This window comes from Stylophora pistillata, chromosome 9 (assembly GCF_964205215.1).
Source record: "Stylophora pistillata chromosome 9, jaStyPist1.2, whole genome shotgun sequence".
Taxonomy (NCBI): domain Eukaryota; kingdom Metazoa; phylum Cnidaria; class Anthozoa; order Scleractinia; family Pocilloporidae; genus Stylophora; species Stylophora pistillata.
In genome coordinates this window covers 26436536-26457700 of record NC_142527.1, presented here as the reverse complement: position 1 = coordinate 26457700, position 21165 = coordinate 26436536, and the positions used below count along the sequence as shown (strand labels likewise).

The 21165-nt window shown below is 38.8% G+C and overlaps 3 protein-coding genes across 6 annotated transcripts in view; 2 read left to right on the top strand and 1 right to left on the bottom strand.

Moving 5' to 3' along the window:
* Positions 1-2379, bottom strand: part of LOC111345131 (monocarboxylate transporter 10) — a 6726-nt gene extending 4347 nt beyond the window's left edge. For 2 of the 3 annotated variants that reach the window (XR_015991515.1, XM_022952408.2), the window contains exons 1-3: positions 2232-2379; positions 775-1352; positions 1-28 (exon numbers count right to left, since the gene is read on the bottom strand). The exon at positions 1-28 is cut by the window's left edge and continues 345 nt beyond it. Coding sequence is in view for 2 of the 3 variants with exons in the window: in XM_022952408.2 (XP_022808143.2) it covers positions 1-28; positions 775-1352; positions 2232-2379 (754 nt within the window). In the remaining variant the exon portion in view is untranslated. Of the gene's footprint in view, positions 29-774; positions 1353-1705; positions 1779-2231 lie in introns of all 3 variants that reach the window. The other variant, XM_088732586.1, reaches the window with a different exon arrangement.
* Positions 2257-12598, top strand: LOC111345129 (monocarboxylate transporter 13). Of its 2 annotated transcripts, XM_088732585.1 has the most exons (6): positions 2257-2388; positions 6251-6318; positions 6797-7324; positions 9542-10128; positions 10621-10993; positions 11314-12598. In XM_088732585.1, exons 3-6 carry the CDS (start codon positions 7114-7116, stop codon positions 11496-11498), a joined length of 1356 nt encoding a protein of 451 aa, XP_088588711.1. In that variant the 5' UTR covers positions 2257-2388; positions 6251-6318; positions 6797-7113; the 3' UTR covers positions 11499-12598. The 2 variants fall into 2 exon arrangements, with proteins under 2 accessions (XP_088588711.1, XP_022808141.2); XM_022952406.2 differs by lacking the exon at positions 6251-6318 and having other exon boundaries at positions 2263-2388.
* Positions 12599-13148: 550 nt separating this feature from the next.
* On the top strand, positions 13149-18397 carry LOC111345133 (monocarboxylate transporter 10). The gene is made up of 5 exons (XM_022952410.2): positions 13149-13720; positions 14471-14696; positions 16303-16874; positions 17151-17526; positions 17808-18397. Exons 2-5 carry the CDS (start codon positions 14489-14491, stop codon positions 17996-17998), a joined length of 1347 nt encoding a protein of 448 aa, XP_022808145.2. The 5' UTR covers positions 13149-13720; positions 14471-14488; the 3' UTR covers positions 17999-18397.
* Positions 18398-21165: the final 2768 nt, after the last annotated feature.

Sequence of the window (21165 nt, the reverse complement as noted above, 5' to 3'; positions counted from 1 at the left end):
TATTAAGTTCTTGCTGGCAGTGTTTAATCTGAAAAGTAAAAAAAAAAACAAATAACGACATTTGTGTATAAAGGAAGATGTAAGCTTTTTGATAAACAGTCCAACGTAGTGAGTCTATAGTTTTAAGAACTAGAGCTGATCTGGTCCGATCTGGTCCGATCCGGTCCGATCCGGTCCGATCCGGTCCGATCCGGTCCGATCCGGTCCGATCCGGTCCGGTCCGGTCCGATCCGATCCGGTCCGATCCGGTCCGATCCGGTCCGATCCGATCCGATCCGGTCCGATCCGGTCCGTTCCGGTGCCCGTTTATCAAAGCTACTGAACAACTTTTCACGATTTAGTATTAGGCACAATGTTAATATACTTGAGCCTGTGCTTTTGGTGGTTTTGTGTAATTTTTTCAGTTTTGGGCGGCGAAACCACGAGAAGCCTGCGATGGAAAAATTGGAAAAAATGAAATGAAGATTTCTCAAGTAGACGCTGATGATAATTGCAGCTCAGACGTGCTTCTGATCTTCACCGACAGTGCACTGTGGAAAACCAAGAAACGACCTTACTGTAGTTAATTTTAGAAGACACTGATATTTTAGTCCGGAATTCCGGCTCATAGTATTTCACTTGCTATCAATCATCGAGCACTAATTATCTTTGTATTTTTTTATTTCTAGTTTGATAAAACAGGCCAAAGTTGAAATAGTTACCGTACCTGTATTATAATACTCAGTTATAAAGGCGTAATTTAGATAGCTCCGACAAAATGAAAATGAAACCTACGATATGAATAATGGGGTTATAAAAACCCAGAGTAGTAACTGTTATGGACGCGCAAAACACCAAGAATCTGCGGTTCTTAAGTACATGGGATTCATTTTCCTTTTTCTTGATTGTCTCGATTGTTTTCATCTTTAGTTCATTATTTTCCTTTGCCTTGTTCATCGGTAAGTACACAGCTGAACTCAATCCACAAATAAAACATAGGCCCGCCATTCCACGCATGGCCCCTCGCCAACCAAAGGCACTCAGCAGTGCTTGAATGATTTGCGTCATCGCAAACATGGAAACTGATGTTGCAGAAGCAACCAGCCCAGCAGCTATGGAACGCCATTTCACAAAATATTGCAATGCAGCTAGTACCGATACACTAAAGATCGTCATAAATCCAAATCCCGTCAGGAAACCATATGTTGGAAACATTATCCAAAGTTTTTGAGAGAATGAAGCCAGGCATAAGCCAATGATGCCCGACAAGGATCCAAGAATGGCTGCAGCCCGGAGTCCGAACAGATCTGCAACATGAACACTAAGTGGGTTGAGGAAATGGCCAAATGCTCCGTTCAAGGATCCAACCCATGCTAACAAAATGAAAAATGGAAGATGTTCCAAAATTAGACGAGAAGAATATGTTTTATTTCTTTAGGTAGGAGTACCTACTCTACTCATCCAACAGTTCCTTCGCTTAGTTACGGTACCCGCTATCTTATCAAAGACAACAATCAGATAAGCGTTCAAACTTTCGCTAACTTGGACTATTAGAGAAATTCTCAATGCAGTTTTAAAATGGTTCGGGACTACATATAGGCGCTTCTAGAACTTCTCACTGTAATTCGGATGATATTCCAAACGTGCAACACCCAATGACGACTTCAGGTGGTTAACCTTCCTTCTACTTTGAGTTTTTCAAACTTAAAAACAACTAAACATTTACCTTTTTCGTGACACAGATTTGCGACAGTACATTCTAGTTTGTAACTTAATGCAGGTTTGTTCTGGCTTCTTTCCTAGTAAATTCCAACAAAGGTTCATTCATATCCCAGAATTAACGTTTCCAAATATCGTAAACATCGAAAAGGGTAAGTATATTTTGTAGTGATCTAATCCAAAATTCCTCCTCATTTACTTATTTCTAAACAAAATTTAGAAGACTCCGGTGCATGCACGGTTCTTGACGAGCTCAATCTATTCCAGGCTTTAACACATCTGTCGTTGTAAGCATCAAAGTCGTAAAACCAATAACTGATCAAGTAACGTAATCATTTAAATCCCGAATCTCTTCGTTACCGAAGAAAAACGTCTTCTTAACGAACAATTACTCCCATCCCCCATTCTTTAAGTACATAGCTGTAGAATTTGCTGTACTAAAACTGGTCGTCACGTAACATTAGCATTCAAACATCTCATGATCAGTGGGTACACTCTGCGTGACTGGAGAATCCCATCAAAGTTCCTCTCACCTGTTTCTTGTCTGGTTGTGTTAAATTCATCCATTAATGGTGGAAGAAGTAATCCAAAAGCGTATGGACCGCCGGTTGTGATTAGAATAGACAATATGGATGCAGCACATACAAGACATGACCACAAACCATCCGGACGCCGCTCCATGATGCAAATGTAAGTTACCAACCCACTATTTTCTTTCCTGTTTGGCTCTTTACGCGTGACAGCTGCTTGTCCAACCTGCCCTCGTGATCTCCAAAATTTTGTGATTCGGTGGAATTATCAAAACCGGGTTTTCTTGTTTGATTATCTCGGAAGGTCGACCCAACCGAAACCATGCAACTCTCTCGGCGGGTTTTGCAGGAGCCTGTCGCGGATGATGCATGAATGAACTTTTTCAAAGATTTTGATACGTCAAGATTAGCTTCTTTCCAGCGCGTCCTAGTCTCCAAATTCTAAACATTGAAACAATGTCGAGACTACTGGATCTATTTACTGAGTGAAAATGTGTTTACACTTTTGTGACTCCTCTTATTAGGGAGTAATTGCTCACGTCTTGGTTAGCAGTTGATGTTACATACGCGACGTTGCGCGTTGAAGTTTGTTTTTTGAAAAGGTGGCCTATGAAAATTACTGAGGCGTCATTTTCTCACGGATTATCTTTACTATTTTTATCATTGTTTTCGTCATCAATGTATTTTTAAACAACAAATATATATGAAATACATATATATGAACTGCGGTTATGAAACGTATATGTGCACGATCCTTCGCAGTAAAGCACTATTTAAGCAATAGTGAAAATCAGACCTGAAAAAAAATTCAGGCCTGCACGGGATTCGAACCACTGACCTCTGCGATACTAGTGCAGCGCTCTACCAATTGAGCTAACAAGCCAACTGGGAGCAGGCCATCAAATTAATTCGACATAAACCCGTAGATGATAAATCAAACAACAAATATATATGAAATACATATATATGAACTGCGGTTATGAAACGTATATGTGCACGATCCTTCGCAGTAAAGCACTATTTAAGCAATAGTGAAAATCAGACCTGGAAAAAAAAATTCAGGCCTGCACGGGATTCGAACCACTGACCTCTGCGATACTAGTGCAGCGCTCTACCAATTGAGCTAACAAGCCAACTGGGAGCAGGCCATCAAATTAATTCGACATAAACCCGTAGATGATAAATCAAACAACAAATATATATGAAATACATATATATGAACTGCGGTTATGAAACGTATATGTGCACGATCCTTCGAAGTAAAGCACTATTTAAGCAATAGTGAAAATCAGACCTGAAAAAAAATTCACTAGATTTTCACTATTGCTTAAATAGTGCTTTACTGCGAAGGATCGTGCACATATACGTTTCATAACCGCAGTTCATATATATGTATTTCATATATATTTGTTGTTTGATTTATCATCAACGGGTTTATGTCGAATTAATTTGATGGCCTGCTCCCAGTTGGCTTGTTAGCTCAATTGGTAGAGCGCTGCACTAGTATCGCAGAGGTCAGTGGTTCGAATCCCGTACAGGCCTGAATTTTTTTTCAGGTCTGATTTTCACTATTGCTTAAATAGTGCTTTACTGCGAAGGATCGTGCACATATACAATGTATTTATGTTGTCATTCTTCTTTTGTCATCAATGTATTATCTTTATCTTTATTGATCTTCATCATCATTTTTACTATTCTTATGGGTATGATTATATTTATAATCAATTTTCCTTGCGTACATTTCAACTGAAATATCTTAGACAATTTTGATGAAAGTAAATCTCTAATTCAAGTTGGTTTCAAAAAAGAAAAGTAAAAATAAATAAATATGGAAAACAAATCTAAAAATCGAGGAGCTAATTTAGAAGGCCACAAGTGGGCCTTTGCACAGTGCTGATGCGTCATTTGCTCACGGATTATCATTAATATAATTCTCATGATAATCATTGTTTTAATTATCAATGTATTATCATTACTATTATTATTAATGTAGTATTTTTATCATTAGATTTATTCTCAACGCATTATTATTGTCATAATTTTATTATCGATGTATCTTTATTATTATCATTACATTTATTATCAAACGTCAGTGAAAACAAGCATGCCACTAGTTTAGAAAATCGTTTCCCAAACAGATGAGCTATAGGACGACTTCAGAGTGCGTCAGCGCAGCAGGCAACCCGGAGTGATAGAGAAAAGGCACTTAAAAACTCGGTTAATAATATGATATTAAGAACACATGACCAAGAAAAGTATTAACATCTCTAGATCTGGCTAGAGAAAAAGGAGCGACCATTTGACAGTCGGTGGTGTCATTGAAAGAAATGGGTTTTAACTTGAAGCAGGAGTGTAAAGACGCTATCAAGTTTCGCTTACATTGACAGGAAGCAAGCACCATGTCTATTATCGTCAGACTTACATTCCTTTATATATTCCTTTTATCATTCTCTTTGTAATTATTGACCGTTAGACTCTCTTATCGTTCACAAGTATTTAAAAGATTGAATTCCAAATAGTTGCTCTTTATGTTGATAATTTTAATGAACTTGTAGTTTGCTTTAGCTATGCAAATTTAAAACGAGTGCAATTTTTTAATAATTATTATCAATGTATTATTATTAGCATTATATTCATCATCAATATTTTATTTTTATGATGATATTTGTCATCAGTGCATTATTATCATGATTGTTTTATTATATAATAATATTTTGTGTTGTATCATTGTATTTAAGATTTTGATTTTTTTACAATCATTTTTCCCTGCTTACATTTAATTTTCAAGACAGTTTTGATAAAACGTAAAATCTCCCTTTCAAGTTTGTATTAACCTGATATTCCTTTTGTTTATTATGGAATATCTTCGTTCAACGCACGGTGATGTTTTCCTCGAATCGTTTTGAATGTTTCTCGTAATGAGCACGTGGACACGCTTTTTTCCGATACTAATTTATTCTTTGTTTCGGCGTACTACAGAGGACGATAAACATATCACAATCATTTCAGGAAAGCGCGTGCAAAACAATTGAAAGCTATACCTTGCAGAAATATCCCAGAAGGTGTGATCGCCACGTTATGAAAGCTAAAAAGATATATTTTTTTTTTGAATAGACAACGTTTATAGTTTGAAACAGCGAATTATGCTCAGTACATCTGAAGATGTAATTTTTGTGGCTACTGCCTCCAATGGAGTCCAAGCCAAATATGTTGTCGAGATGAGTAAGCGAGTGAGCGAGTGTAACCATAGAATTTTGATCTTGACCCAATTTTGATCCGATGTTTCCTGGTGCTACTTATTTTGTTTCGGAGTGTCTTACTAGTTCGATATTCATACTCGATCGGAAGACAGTAGCTAGCGATAAACATCTCACAATCCTTTCAGGATTGTGCGCGATTGTGCGCAAAGTTTTCTTTGCAGAAATATCTTAATAGGTCTCTCTATGAAGAGAGAGTATTTTACCGTTTAAATCAGCAGATGATGAAGATCCGAGGGTATGATATTTTAGTTCTTTCCGTACGTTACACTACGAAAGACGATAAACACCTCAAACTGATTTCACTATGGCACCACCGACGCATAATTCAAATCAAAACATTTCCTTGCAGAAATATCTCAATAGATGTGATTTGCACATCATGGAAGCTTTAAGGAAATTCTCCCCTTGAAAAGACAGCATTTTACTGCATGAATAAGCGAATTCTGCCGAAAAGGGCCATAAAATTAGTGAAGCGAGCAAGCAACAGAATGATTGCGGAATATCGACGCGGAATGACGTATAAACCTAAAACGCAGAATGCCATTTTGTATGAAACAAAAGGCTCAAAAAATAGAATTAAAATAAAATTAGAAAATTATTCATAATCTACAGACAAAAAGAAGCATAGGAAAGCATTGCTGGAGCCTACTAGGGGAACCATGAGGCTTTCGAGCTAACCCTTAAAATTATAATTATACTACTACTGCTATCATTATCATTGTTGTTATCGTTATCATATTTGTTAACATTATTATTTTCCAGCATTTAATTACTGGTTGAATGGTGATTAAAAAATATACCCTTAAATCATCTTTCTCTTGCGGAACAAGGTATGTGGGATGCGGCGGGTTTTGTGTTTTGCATGTAAAACAGATATTCTGCAACATTACCTTCTAGCGTCACGATACAACTTGGCGTGTCACTACAAAAGATGAAAACATCTTATAATAATTTTACGGTTGCGACTCCGATACGTGATTGAAAACGAGACTTTTCCTTATAGAAATATGGGTTTGATCTGCACATCATGGAAAATATGAAGGAAAATTTTATTTATTGTAAGAGAAAGCACTTCAATCACTGACAAATGGCCAAAAGAACCGCTAAATTTGCGTAGCGAACAAGGTCCTAAGTTTAGCGTAACAGAATGACCCTATTCGACGAAATGATGGAAAGGAGCTCAAGCCCCATTTATTCCAAACACACTTGACACACTGAGCCACTCAGTGGCGCAAACTGCAAACTTAGATGAATGTCAGTTAGAAAATCAAGTTAATATTAACTGATAGGGCGCTTTATGATTTGCAGCTGTACAAAAAAATTAAATTCTTAACAAAGAAAAAGGAATCACAGCCAATCAAAACAAAGTCAAGAGAGTCAAGAGCCCAATGGAAACCCAGAGTAAATAAGACATTAGTGCAAATTTGAGCGGTGTTAAGCTCACGTAACAACGAGGACATGTTGCGACTTGCTTCATTTCTTTGAATGGTTGGGAGAATGAGGCGAGTTTTCTGGGCCAATCACAAAATGAAGTTAAGCAACAATAACGCAGATTACTTTCGCCGCTCAGTTGAATATTGCCGCTCCATCTTCAACACATCGACCTTTGAGTTATCTCTAAGACGATGGCCAGGAGCTTCTCAAAAGATTCAAACGACCAGGCAGCGGGAACTCTCAAAAGATGCGAATCCAAATGTCATCCAGACAGCTGCTGGTCTTGGGTGGTATGTGCTGCCTCAACGCTGTCTATAGCCATCGTCGCTGGTGTATCATACAGCTTTGGGCTACTGCTTCCCACTTTGACGGAAGGCTTTGAAGAAAGACGACAAACTACAGGTAAAGTAACTTTCAAATCTCATTTTTGTGACTCGAAAAAGCCGAATTCGATGTCAGCGTCGTTTTTTGCTCATGTTCTCCATTCCCAATCATCCACGTCCTAATATCCTCACCAACTTATCGTTTCCCTCCATTTTGAGGAGCGCTTTTATTCTCTTAAGATTGAAAAAAAAATTAGTTCAACATCTAACGTAATTCGTCTACTGGAAAGGAAAACGCTCTAAAATTTTCTCTGTACACAACGTGAGGATTCGTAGCTCAGTTGGCAGTTGTAACCAACTGGCATCTGGGTAGCCTGGGATCGAACCCCGTCGAAGCCTGAATATTTTCATGAGTATTTTCTGCAATATAAATTGCGCTCCACTCGCGCGAATCATTTCTTTGCCTGTTCATATTATGTACATTATTACAGTCCTTACGACTAGATTACATCCCGCGTTTTACTATCTCACCGAGAGGGTAATTTGGTGTTGTTTTGTTATTTCTTACTTTATTATTTCTTACTTTATTGGAAATATCACATACAGTTTAAACAATTGTTTACATCACGCGGTAAGAGGAGAAAAAAAAAAAAAATCTTACCTTATCGAAGTATTTGTCGCGCCTCTTTAACCTAACCTGTGTTGCAAAGTTCTTTGTTCATTTTCCAGTAAAGATTATATTCCTTAAGTTGCTCGGAAATTTCAATTGTTACCACACAGGAATGAGGGGACTGATTCTTGCTGACACTAGCAATTAAATTGCCTCGAATTCCTTGCCGACGAGTTATTAAATATATATATATATATATATAACTAACTGCAGACAGTACTGTTTCGGCCTTCTGGGCCTCATCAGTGCAGTGCTAATGCTAGGATGGAGGAGAACCAATATGGTCACCCCAAACGATCCAACCTTTGTGGTATCGTCTAAGTCATGCCAGAGTGCTCAAACTAGAGTACACTAGTCGTTAATGGAACTCTCAGGCAAACAAAGGTGCACCGCGCCCGGAGGATCAATAAAGATTCGCAGTCCAAACCTCACAGCCAACACGAACGCAATTTAGACTGCAGTTAGATAGCTCTCGCTTGGCTTTGCCTTTTGGCTACCTTGCGATTGAGCACTCTACACTGGGGTTGCCATGCACCTAGCCTTCGGGCGAAGCTCATCACCTTAGTTGTGATTTGAGCACTCTCGCATGGCAACATACCTGCACTTGGTCCCACAAGTGTAGCGCCCAGGCAATGGTTTATTCCAGAGCTTGGCCCAGTGTCTGCACTGCACTGATGAGACCCACATAGGTCGAAACAGTGTGCACTGTCTGCAGTTATATATATATACATATATATATATATATATATATATATATATATATATATATATATATATATTTCATGGCTAAACCGGCTTCTTTTTTTCGTTATTTGTGTCGCTTGTTCTCTACTCTGGTGGTCTTTATTTAGTCTACCATAGGAATGATCATTTGGAGTATCATTTATGAGTGAGTTACCTCGCCGAAACATCTCCCTTTCAGGTCGTATAGTCTGGTCATAATAGGGACTTTAAGCAGTCAGGACGGCAACGCCATGGAAGACTTCGATTAAAAAATGAGTTTCCACTTTTAGTTAGAATTTCGAAAATGGTTGCATGCGTTTACCGTCTCATAGGGCGCCAGACCTCAAACTCAACATAACGCATAAAAGTAGCGTTGAGTTCCAAATGTAAATTAAAATAATTTGCCGTCGCGGTTTCGCTTCGCAGACGAGGCAAATTTTGGTGATTTCACGTTGTTGTTTTGCAAAGGACGGCTAAGAAATGTACAAAGTTTTGAACCGCACGTGCTGGGCTATTGTTCTGCTACTTAGATCTTTCCACGTTCTCGTTGCCGTAGCCGTCGTGGTTTGCTTAAAGTCCCTAATATGTCTGACACCTTCAACGTCAAGGAAACAACATGAAAGTTTCAGCTATACAAGACTGAAAAACGCGTAGTTTTTCGATAAATATCAAGCGAAGGGGAATTAAAATGGATAAAACTAAAAGAGATACAATGAGTTGTATGTACAATGAGAGAAAATGACCAAGTAACGAACTGGCATCTGGGTAGCCTGGGATCGAACCCCGTAGAAGCCTGAATACTTTCAAAATTAGTTGGTTACAATGAGAGAAAATGATAGAATAAGTTGGTCCTTTTTAATCCGAAGGTTAAGAATGCTATTCACAGATTTATTTTCTTTCCAGCATGGGTTGGTTCTTTGTACGTGGCATGTGGTTGCATCTTCAGCCCTGTAGGTTGCCATGTCAGCGATCGTTTTGGCCACAAGTTCACCGCCATCTTGGGTTCGTTTTTCGGAATAATCGGCTTTTTTCTGGCTTCGTTCTCTTCTAAACTATGGATGATGTACCTAGCGTATGGTGTTTTATCAGGCATTGGGCATATGATGGTTTACAACTCCTGTTATTTGATGGTTCTTCTGTATTTTGTTAAGTGCCGCTCTTTGGCTGTTGGTATTGTGTCGTCGGCACCGGCCATTGGAATGTTCGTTACCACACAAGTCACGCAGTTTTTACTAGATACGTGGGGATGGCGATGGGCAGTAAGAGGGTTCGGTTTGCTAAATTTGGTATGCGGCCTGTGTTCAATGGTGTTTGTACCCTTCGATAATGGTCTCGACGAAACCTTCAATAGCAAATTAATGACTAACAAACCGAGGGAGAAAGAAGCGACAAAACAAAGCAGCTCGCTTTGTGGGAACTATTCATTTGTAATCATATCAACATCGGTATCTGTTGTTCATTTTAGTTATCAAGTACCAATCATGCACATAGTAAGTACATGTCTCTTATTCAGTCAAAAAATTTTATGCGTCACTTTTCGATTGTTGATTGAAACCCAACCTAATCCCGTTAACGAATCAGAACACAGGATGTTTTTCAGGGTTGCCATCAAGTACTCAAGGTAATGAGAAGGAAATTGCCTGAGCGCGGGAAAACGCAAGCGAGGTGACAACTAATCGATTGCTGCTAGTTTTGCCTCTTGATTTGTGCGAATTTTTGAACAATTACGTACATAGTGCAGCATGGAAAAACAATATGCTTAATACCAACTATCATTTGAAAATTGCTTTAGTACTCAAAAAGACATAGATTGAAAGCTTGTCCCAGTAATTTTTTCGCTCTTATGAGAGACCAAGAAGGAAGCTCTCCTTGCAACGTGACGACATATAAAAGTCGAAGACGGGTATTAGGAGGAAAGAAAGCTGTCAATGTGAGAATTTTATTTCGCCTTAAAACCAAATATTCATTTGTCATGATTTCAGGTAAAGCATTGCAAACAAGAGCTTCAAATACCTGGAAAGAAAGCCTCCATGCTTTACACCTACATGGCAATAACTTCCTTCATAAGTCGCCATTTATTCTGCAAGCTTGGAGATTTAGAGTACCTGAACAGATTCCATTTGTATCAGGGAGGTATGATCATCAGTGGGCTATGCGTGCTTTGTTTGCCATTAGCGAGATCGTTTGGATCGATTGTAGCGATTTTCACAGTTTTTGGACTGATGGATGGAGCAATGAATGGCCAATATGCCCTGCTGCTCTTGGAATGCACAGGAAGACACCAAGTCAACCGAGCTTGGGGTTATATGATGCTGTTCTCTGGTTTAAGCGTTGGCCTCGGTTCTCCTTTAGCTGGTGAGCTCCGTTGCACTGGCTTTAAACTTTGTTTGTCTGAGTCTGAAATGAAATCAAATTTACTTCAAGTCTTCTTTCTGATATGAAACGCCGCGTCAGAACAGCCATGAACTATTTTTCGCCAGTATTTAACAATTTTGATTGCTGTTCAAATGTAAGAAATGGAGCAATCTTTTTTTTAATCCCACCGGCTTAGGCTTCTTACTACTTAGGCTTCTGAACAAGACCATGCAAAAACCAAGCCTGCGCATGTACTGCATTCTTAGCACTTCGCACTATCCCTTTGTTTTATCTGATTGTAATCTGCCTATTTCTAACAGGTCTATTGGCAGACGAGGTCGGCTCGTATACAATATCATTTTACACAGCAGGTGCAATACATATCGCAGGGGCATTGATCACCTCATTCATGACCTGCGTTAAAAGAGGATTGCCCGAGGAAGGCGAAACACAAACATCCATCGACGAGGAACTTTTGGTTACAGAAAAACTTACAGTTGTCTAGAAATGGATTGGATTTAAGAAGGAATTTCAGTTGAATGGAGTACACTTAACAAATCGATACAGGTTTTTATTATCCAACTACACCTAGACGAGTACAAATAACGCCATAGACGAGTACAAATATCACGCGGTATTTGTACTCGTCTATTGTAGTACCGGCTAAACAGGTTTTCTCGCATCGCGCAAGCGAAGAATTGGATTGTAGTTACGAAAAAAAACAAACAAATGGCGGACAATTTGAATCATATTTCCGACGACGAAGAATCAGAATGGCTGGCAAATATAGATCCAAGTTCATTAGATGAATCGAACGAAGAAAAACAGCTTGACGACCAGAAAATTTCTTCATTTAATGAAGAAAATAGAAACAACAACGCGCCAATTCCGTTCCGCTTCGCATACTTGTGTCACGCACTCCCCGTAAATAAACATCTGCGAAATTCGCCCGCACTGAAATAACAGTTTGGCGTGTTGGATAATAAATAACTTATTAGACGTTTTGTTGTGTAGTATCGCTGAGTATTTTTACTCGTTATTTGTATTTTGACTCGCCCTACGGGCTCGTAAAAATATGGCACAACTCGTAAAAATACTCAGCGATACTACACAACAAAACGTCTAAGATATATGTATTGTGGTCATCATAGTGGTCAAAATGTTGTGGACTCACGAGGCGCCGCCAATTGAGTCTGCAACAAATTTGGACCTTTGTGATGACGGATATTTTTGTCCATGAAAGTACAGACCATGCTAAACCACCGTGGATTTGTTTCTTACCCCAATATCGACGTCAAATGAAACGATTCCTTCAGTGCGTGACACGTTGCGTGACACGTAGACGTAAGCAAGCATCGTTTGTACTCTTATCGATGACGGCAAATTGGCCAATCAGATTGCGACATTACTGTCAATTATGTTAAAAGTGTATTTTGTGTCTTTCTTTTGATTCATGATCATTCGAGTTTCCAATTTGTCAATCAAAAAAATTTGTGATAGTTTGCATTATTATTGGAGTTATATGTAAGTGAGTTTTGCTCAAAGACGTCTTTCTTTTTGTTATCAAACTTTTCGATGGTAGAATAAAATAGTTTAAAAAGCTTCTGTACGCTAATTCTCTCTGTATGTTTTTCAAATTCACTGTCACGGACGCACGTTTATATTTCTTTTACAAAATCTTCGCTTTCAATTTGAAAGAGCTCAACTAAAAAAGACAGAGCAACGTGGCTGAAATGTGATGATCAATCGATTTTTATCAATCAGCCACAACAACAATGTCAAGGGGGTCGTTTACAGACGGAAATCCATTAAAATAAATGAAGTTATGTATTGTCCCAGGAAGCATTTGATTAATGAACGGATAAAGGGATCAAATAAAGAAAGGATAAGTCAATTAATACTGGCACTGTACTGGTACAATGTTAGAAATAAATTCTATCATCAGTAACTAATATAATCTAACTATAAAACGAAGCTATCAACAAAGCTTAAAAATGGAGTAGATTTCAGGGCCACTTAAAAAATTATTTATTTCGTATTTTGTCATTCCTCTGAAAAAATGCAAAAAAAAAAAATGGCTCTGATAGAAAAAGATTAATTTATAGAGACACCACGGATATAGACACGTTCCATCGGAAAAAAATGTGTCGTCTCGCAATGCTTTGCGCTTCTTACTTCTTTTCTTTGTTTATTTAATTACCGATTTGCATTTTACATTATTGCCTTTCTTCACTTTATTGTATTGAAAAAGACTATCGTTACAGGTGGCGCAGAGTCCTTCCGATCGCGATTTAACTGACGTCGCACTCTGACAAAAACAAAAGTTAACGCTAAAATAAGAAGCAAGGAAAAACCGAAAATCATAAGCTACCTACGAAAACGTCTGCTGAGAAATGTATTTTCGTTTCCTCATTAAATTGCCTATCCGTTTCAGCCTATCAGTTTCCAAATCCGCGCGTCAGCGGAATACAATAGCGCACTGGGTTGACGTTTCATGTTGTCACGGAGAATTGTCTCTGCCTTGCAATATGAACTCTATCGAGCGGAAGTTATTATAACCAGACCCAGGACAGCAAAGAACGTCTGGAACAAGCAATGACGTCGCTGAGTTCTAAGGCTAGATTGTCATTTGAACTTCAACTATCATTAAGCTCTGCAGAGAGATTTGATGTTCCTTTCGATAGAAAGTAGTTATGGTTTATTCTGAAGGAGGAAAGCGATAGAAAGGTAAGTGATATAGCTTGTTCTTACACCAGACATCCGTTTTACGTGAGCGATTATAGAAACTTACCCTACTCGTAGACGAGCTTAAGAAGCAACATTTTAGAGATCTCTTTTTGTTAGCGATAGTGTTCAAATGACATAGTTTTAGTTCAAGGGTTTTCTGATCTTAGTGCTTAATTTACAAGAAAGATTAAACATCTTGTCTCATTCTCAAAGAAAAAGTGGTAGTATTCAGAACTCGGAAATGGCTTGTTTGTGATGTAAAATCTTCAACACGTACATAGATACTCTTATTCTATGAAAACCTTTTTGTAAAGCTGTGATGAAGGAAAATTTAACGAACGCTATTGGAGAGAATTTTAGGAACAACGTTAATTTGCCTACCTTTACCCTTTTTTTTAAAATTTTCTTCAAGTGACTAATGGTGCACGTGCACGTGCACGCAACACTTACACTTCCAACTCGCACGTGAATCAAACTAGTTATATAACAGGGGGTAAGTTTCTAACGTTTCTAAGGCTTCTTAATCGCCAAACATTTTTTCTTGGCTTGACACAATAAGTAATTAAAACGACTGAGAATAACAGGGAAAAAAAGTGTTCAACTGAAACTGTACCACTAAACTAAGCTTAATTCCCTTGACAATTTCGATGTACAACTACTGATAACTTTAGCCCTTTCATCTTAGTAGTGAATGAAAATTTTTCTGTGTTGATGTCAGATATATCAACTCAAGAAATGATTTCTTTGTAGTGCATTGAGAAAACAATCATGGTGGCCTCACATGCTCAAGATTGCGGCCAAGAAAGTCAAAAGATTGTGGAAAAAGAACCTAAATGCCGTTCCGACAGTTGTTGGTCATGGTTAGTGTGTGTGGCCTCGACAATCATAGTTATAATTGTATCGGGTATCATGTACAGCTTTGGCTTGCTCCTGCCTCCTCTGATGGAGAACTTTGGAGCGTCCAGGCAATCTACAGGTAATGAAACATAAAAAGTATTTACAATTATTAAAAACTGGATCATTGGATAATGCAATTCAAGACTTTTTATTGGCTTCGCCATTATGGTATATGAGCCAATATACCATAATCTACAAATATAGTAAGCGTACGCGTCAGCTTAAAATTAAAAGGGAGTTAAAAATTTTAATAAAATTTAATAATTTGATTTAACGTCTTTAATAAAACAATTATCTCATGAGCGTGCGTTGGATAGGAGATGGTAAATAGCTGTGACCAGTCTTGTATCCAACAAGTGCGAATAGAATCGAATTAATTGTTGCATTAAATTTCATTGAATGCTGAACGTTTGGATATTTGGAGCCTTTTTTCAGCCCTACAAGAGCTGATAAACGGAGTTGAGTAAGCCAGTCAGGCCGTAGAAATGCGATATTGGAACTTGCAAATTTAATTAATAGATATATCTAAATCAATAGCTTTGAATTACAAAAACAAGAGGTATAAGGTGGAGGGATTTACACGTGATATACAGATGTATAAATCTTGGTTATAGTCTATCCTTGCGGTAGAGTGCTCGATGCGTTCGCAGAGCGTGGTATATCTGAAGATTGAACTAATAATCAACAAGACATAACTATTTCTGTGACTCTGAGTTTCACGCTTACGCGATCATCAGACAGATTTTAATTAAAATGTCTTATTGATTACTTCAATCTCCAGATATATAGATGTATATATACGCGTACGACGTCTCGCACTTTAAAAATATGGGTCCTTATCCCTCGTGCTTTCTTAACTCATAGCTTTTGATTTCGCGATCCGATCTTCTACCTCTGAGAGCTAATGAGCTAAATATTTTCAAGTAACACTCGTCGCTGAGGCATGCGATGTACTAGAATGTCCGGTCCTGTGTGAAAATCGTTCTGCATTGCGTTCGAAAGAACAGTGTTTAAGACAACTGAATGACATCTTACTGTCTTCAACGATTGCCCAAATAATTGATAGTTGCCAACGGTGGAGCGGTTAAGAAAACATCGTTTCTCAGGGGCGTAGCTAGGATTTCTCAAAGGGGGGTCACAGAGGCTACTCACCATTTACACCGCTGCTCTCCCGCGTGTATCAGCGGGCTCAGTTATATTATCGCGGCATGAATGAACTTTTGCCCCCTGCGCTTTTTTTATTATTAGGCTCTGTTTTTATTGAACAAGGGGCGGGGACGGGGTGAACAGTTTATCCTCCTCTTGCTAGTATTCAAGCACACTCCGGATGTTCGGTTGATATGGTTATTTTTAGTCTTCATTTAGCTGGGGTTTCTTCAATGGCTTTTACGGCCAAGATATTGTCATGGCGTTTTCGCCACCTGAATATTGTAGGTTGTTTGTTCCAAAGAAGACCTACCCAGGGGGAGTCACGGGCACCCCAGGACCCCCCCTGGCTACGCCCTTGTTTCTGGGGCATGTTTCCCCTTCAGAGGGTAGAAACGGATTTTTGAGACAGCGTTACAACATGAATTTAATTCACATGATGAAAGTTTAGCTAGCTAGCATTTAACCCTATCTCTCCAGCTATTTTACATGATTTCAAAGTCACTATTTTAAAAGCATCTACGCAAATTTATTTTCAGCCTGGATCGGATCGTTAAACCTCGGCTTTGGTTATGTCTCGAGTCCTCTGGGTTCTCTTATCAGCGATCGTTTTAGCCACAGGGTCACTGCCATCGTGGGAGCCCTAGCAGGGATCACTGGATTTTCTCTTGCGTCTTTGTCTCCTAAACTGTGGATGATGTACCCTACGTATGGACTCTTGTCAGGCTTTGGCCATCGAATGATTTACAACGCTTGTATGGTAGCCATCGTGGACTACTTCGTCAAACGGCTTTCTTTAGCCGTTGGTATAATGGCATCCGCGTCAGCCATAGGCATGCTTGTTATTACTCAAGTCACCCAAGGCTTGCTGGATACAATTGGATGGCAGGGCACGCTAAGAGGATTTGCAGGTTTCTATTTGCTATGCGGTTTGTGTTCGCTGGTGTTTGTACCTGTGGACCGCTCAAATAACAACAAGGGTAGCATGGTTGCAGATAAGAAAGCAGAGGAAAAAGGAGATTTATCTCTTTTAAGAAATCGTCCTTTTCTTGTCCTGTTATCTTCGTTCATGGTTGTTAATTTGAGCTTCTATGTTCCAACCGTACACATTGTAAGTGTCATCATACTATAGAGATTGTTATTATTACAGGAGGAGTGATCTATGATATGCGATTGATGCCAGTGACCAGCTTTTAAACTCAGTTAACGGTGGCCAATTTACATTATCAAATTAATCAGGGATAAAACCAAATTATCCTATCATATCATTGCTTCGTAAGGCTCAGGAAGTCGTGGTTAGTCGCTCAAATTATGCTGAAAATGCTTTGAAAAACCGTTGAATGGCAGTGAAACGCAAGCCACTAAACAACTACATATTTCTCTGCAGATTAAGCACTGCGAACAGGAACTAAACATTTCTGGAGACAAAGCGTCTATGCTCTTCATATATTTGGCGATAGCATCCTTCTTCAGTCGTCATTTCTTCTGCAAACTTGGAGAGTTTCGTCGACACTTCAACAGATTCCATTTATACCAGGGAGGTATGACAATCAGCGGATTGTGTGTCATATGTCTTCCATCAGCAGCGTCATATGGATCAGTGATAGCGATTTTCATAGTGATCGGCTTCATGGAAGGATCCTCAATGGGGCAGATCTCTCTCCTACTTTTAAAATGCGTCAAACAAAGCCAATTCAATCAAGCTTGGGGCTACTTGAGTTTCTTCATAGGCGTTACGGTATCCATTGGACCCCCATTGGCCGGTAAGCTTCCCTGATTCTAAAACTATGTTTTGCTCATCGTGGGTTTGACGATAAATGACAAGTGAATGTTTAATCGTTCATTGGTCGATGCATTATTCTTCTTTAATTCTCTGGCTTTTCCTCTATGAAGTTTGCTGTTTTCACTTTGTGATTTGATTACCTGTTCGAGATACTTTAATTTTGGTTTTACCAAACTTAATAGAATGTGCTCTATTGTTTGTGATCTGCCCAAAGGATTGGGAGCACATGGCTAAAGTTTGCGTTATTTTTTGTGTGTGCAGGTATGATGGCTGACAAGCTTGGCTCATACGCCATCCCATTTTACAGTGCGGGTGCGGTGCTGATAGCGGGTGCGTCGATCATATCACTGATGCCGTGCGTAAAACAACAAACTGACTCCGAAGAAGAAGAAGAAGAGGTGCAATTCGTCAAAGAAGAATTTTTAGTAACTGAAAGAATAACTGCACTTTAGGTTACATGGTGGAGAAAACAGGCGAAAGAGCGAATAAACCTTAATTGATGACGATGATGATGAGGGTAGTGAAAAAAGCTTTTTCTTGTGACACATGATTACACTGCCGCCCTTTGTTGGCAAAGACAAACAGTAGGGAGAATATACATGGAATAATCATTAGAGTAATGACAAACTGCTGTGATTTCTTATCATCTCAGGAAAAAGAATAGATACTTTTCGTCTAAGGTAAACTGATTAAACGACCGGTTATAGTGCACGACTCCGCATGTGTGCGAACCGCATGTGTTTAAGTCTCCACGTTGTCTTCGTGGCTTTAATCCGCTCCAAAAAATACATTTTTAAGGGAAGAGACCTTGTATCAATAAACAGCGGGAAATGATCCTGAATGAAATTTTTTTAGATCCAGCTTGCGGTTACTTTTTTGTCTGGGTGAAAGGTTGAAATGAACGTTCTATAACCACAGAAATGTATTAGTAGCTTTCATAGCAAATAACTTGATCACTCCAGCTGTATCCATAGAGGGTGAGACAATTTTTACAATTGCCGCATGCAAGACTTCTACCTCGAAGTGAACGTCGGAGGTCAACGCTTCACCACGCTAAACGCATGTCGAAACAAGTGCAATATTTGGGAGGTTTCGGAAGATCACGTTATTGATTTTTAAGTGGTGGATCTCGATGCATTTCCATTTTGTTTCGCCTTGAGCAGTAGAGGTCAGCAGCATTATACCAATTGGAATTGGCCGCGTAAGATTGATTTTTTTTTTCAAAAGATGTGCGGTTTTTCATTGTGTTTGTTTTACACGCAAAACGTTCGAGATCAGTGGGAAGGATCACATGACCGGTCCCTCACTGAATAACTCTTTAAGGCCTAACGTCAGTTTGCATATTCTCTATACCGTTATGGAAACATTTCCTAAGGTGCTGAGAAAGAGAATTTGTTTTTCAATCAAGAGCTTGTATAGTTGGTAAAGACTTTTTTGTTTTCGTGTCCTAAATGCGTGACTTTGGGTGTATGGCAGAGGGAAATTGGACAGTCTTGGGGGGTCAAAGAGTTAATTGAAAGTTCCATAACCTTCAGATTGAGGTGTTTTTCTCCTACGTGTGCGGTTTAAAACTTCCGTTTTAATAAACTAGAGATTAGGGGGTTGCTACCTCTAAACGTTTACAATATACATTTTCGTGACTGAGCTATATTAGGACAGTGTTATCCTTAAAGACTACGAGTGAACCGGCGATATTTCCAGTACTCTTAGACGCCACAGCAAACGAAGAGCCCGTAGGATCTTCAAAAACTCGCCGTCTTGAGCTACAACAATCAATCAATCCATTCAATCAATCAATCCTTTATTTAAACACGTGACACCTCGGAGTACAGAAGTTCTCGTTAAAACGTGTACGTGTATGTACAATTATAAAGAAAACATAATTTCTGTAAGATTACAAATAATAAGTAGATCTATTAAATAACTGAAAACAGGATCGAAGATCATAGACAAAACAATATACAATTCAAATTAACTTACGCCAATATGGATGAAAAATGGAGAATAGTCATCGTGACTTAACGCAATGATGAGAACCTTTGTTAAACTCCCTTTCAAAATACAGACAAACGGTCACACGGTCTGTGTATGGGGCCCTATTATTATTATTATTATTATTATTATTATTATTATTATTATTATTATTATATTTGAAATGGTGCTAACTAACCTCTTGAAACCTCTGGAATCACAAACGCGGTAAAAAAATTCGCATTTCTCAGCACGTGTATTCCGCTCGCATCATCTTGTTGACATCAGTAAAACCATGCAGCTATGAGCGCACGTGCATGTGACTACACTCGTGCATTCGCACGCATCATCTTGTTGAAATAACCCATTGTTGGTATTAGTGCACGTGCACTCCGCATGTGCAAGTCACCACTTCTTCGACCACAGGCAGCCCAAGCTGACAACGTGAGGCGGCATTACTAATTATCTTTGACCTGCAGAATAGTTAAAAATGAAAAGTTCCAGTATTGGGCGTTCTCAGCAGAGGTGAAGTTGCACCAGGCCAACGTAGAATAAGTATAGGTAATCGCATGGGGCCGAGTAAAATTAAGTATAAATATCACTTGTGTTTTCGGAAGTTGCTGAAATTGCCCTCGTCGCTGCGCGACTCGGGAAATTTCAGCAACTTCCGAAAACACAAGTGATATTAATCCTTAATTTTACGCGGAACGATGTGATTACTTGTTTAGAATATAAGGGGCAAAATGTTTTCTTACTGATCTCGCGCAAAACGGGAAGCCATTGTTACAAAACAAACAGAAATTTCTTTACCTTGGCAGCCGTTGCTTAGCGATTTTCAGCCAATCATTTTCAAGTAATTTTTCCCGGGGCAATTACAAAAATTAAGAAAAAATTCCCTCTGTCTTTGACCAATCACAATTCAGTAATTTTGCCCCTTATATGGTAAAGAAGCTTCTTAGCTTAGTCATCCACATAACCGCTTCTGTTAAAGATGAATGTTACCGCTTCCGATAGAGGCTGCGAAATATTTTCGGGATTAATTGACGCTTCTCTGATTAGTGTTTTTGGACAGGGAAATTATAGTTGCCGTTTCATTTCAGAATAAGATCCGTTGTGATCGAGACCGTCAGTTGTTTTGAATAGCAGTCAGGTTTAGACCGTAATTCTCGATAAAGTAATCAAGGCCCGCGAACGTTGGTGCGAAAATTCTTATTTTGTGATTACGATACGTAGTTATGACTCAAAGCAAAACTAATAGCTATTTTTTACCTTACTCTTTGGTCCTTTTAATATCCATGTGCACGTTCCAAAGTTCTTCACAAAATACTCAAGTAATATCTTCCTGCCATGATTCTAGTTGACCCCAAGGATCGTAAAATATTTTGTCTTTCTTTTGAGTCGTGATTGTTCGAGTTTCCAATTTGTCAATCAAAAAATTTGTGATCGTTAGCAATAGTTTGCATCATTGTTGGAGTTACAGGTGAGTTTTGCTCAAAGACGTCTTTCTTTTTGCTATCAAACTGTTCGATGGTAAAGTAAAATAGTTTATAAAGCTTCTGTACGCTAATTCTGTCTTTTTTTCAATTCACTGTCACGGACGCACGTTTATCTGATTTCTTTTACAAAATCTTCGCTTTCAATTTGAAAG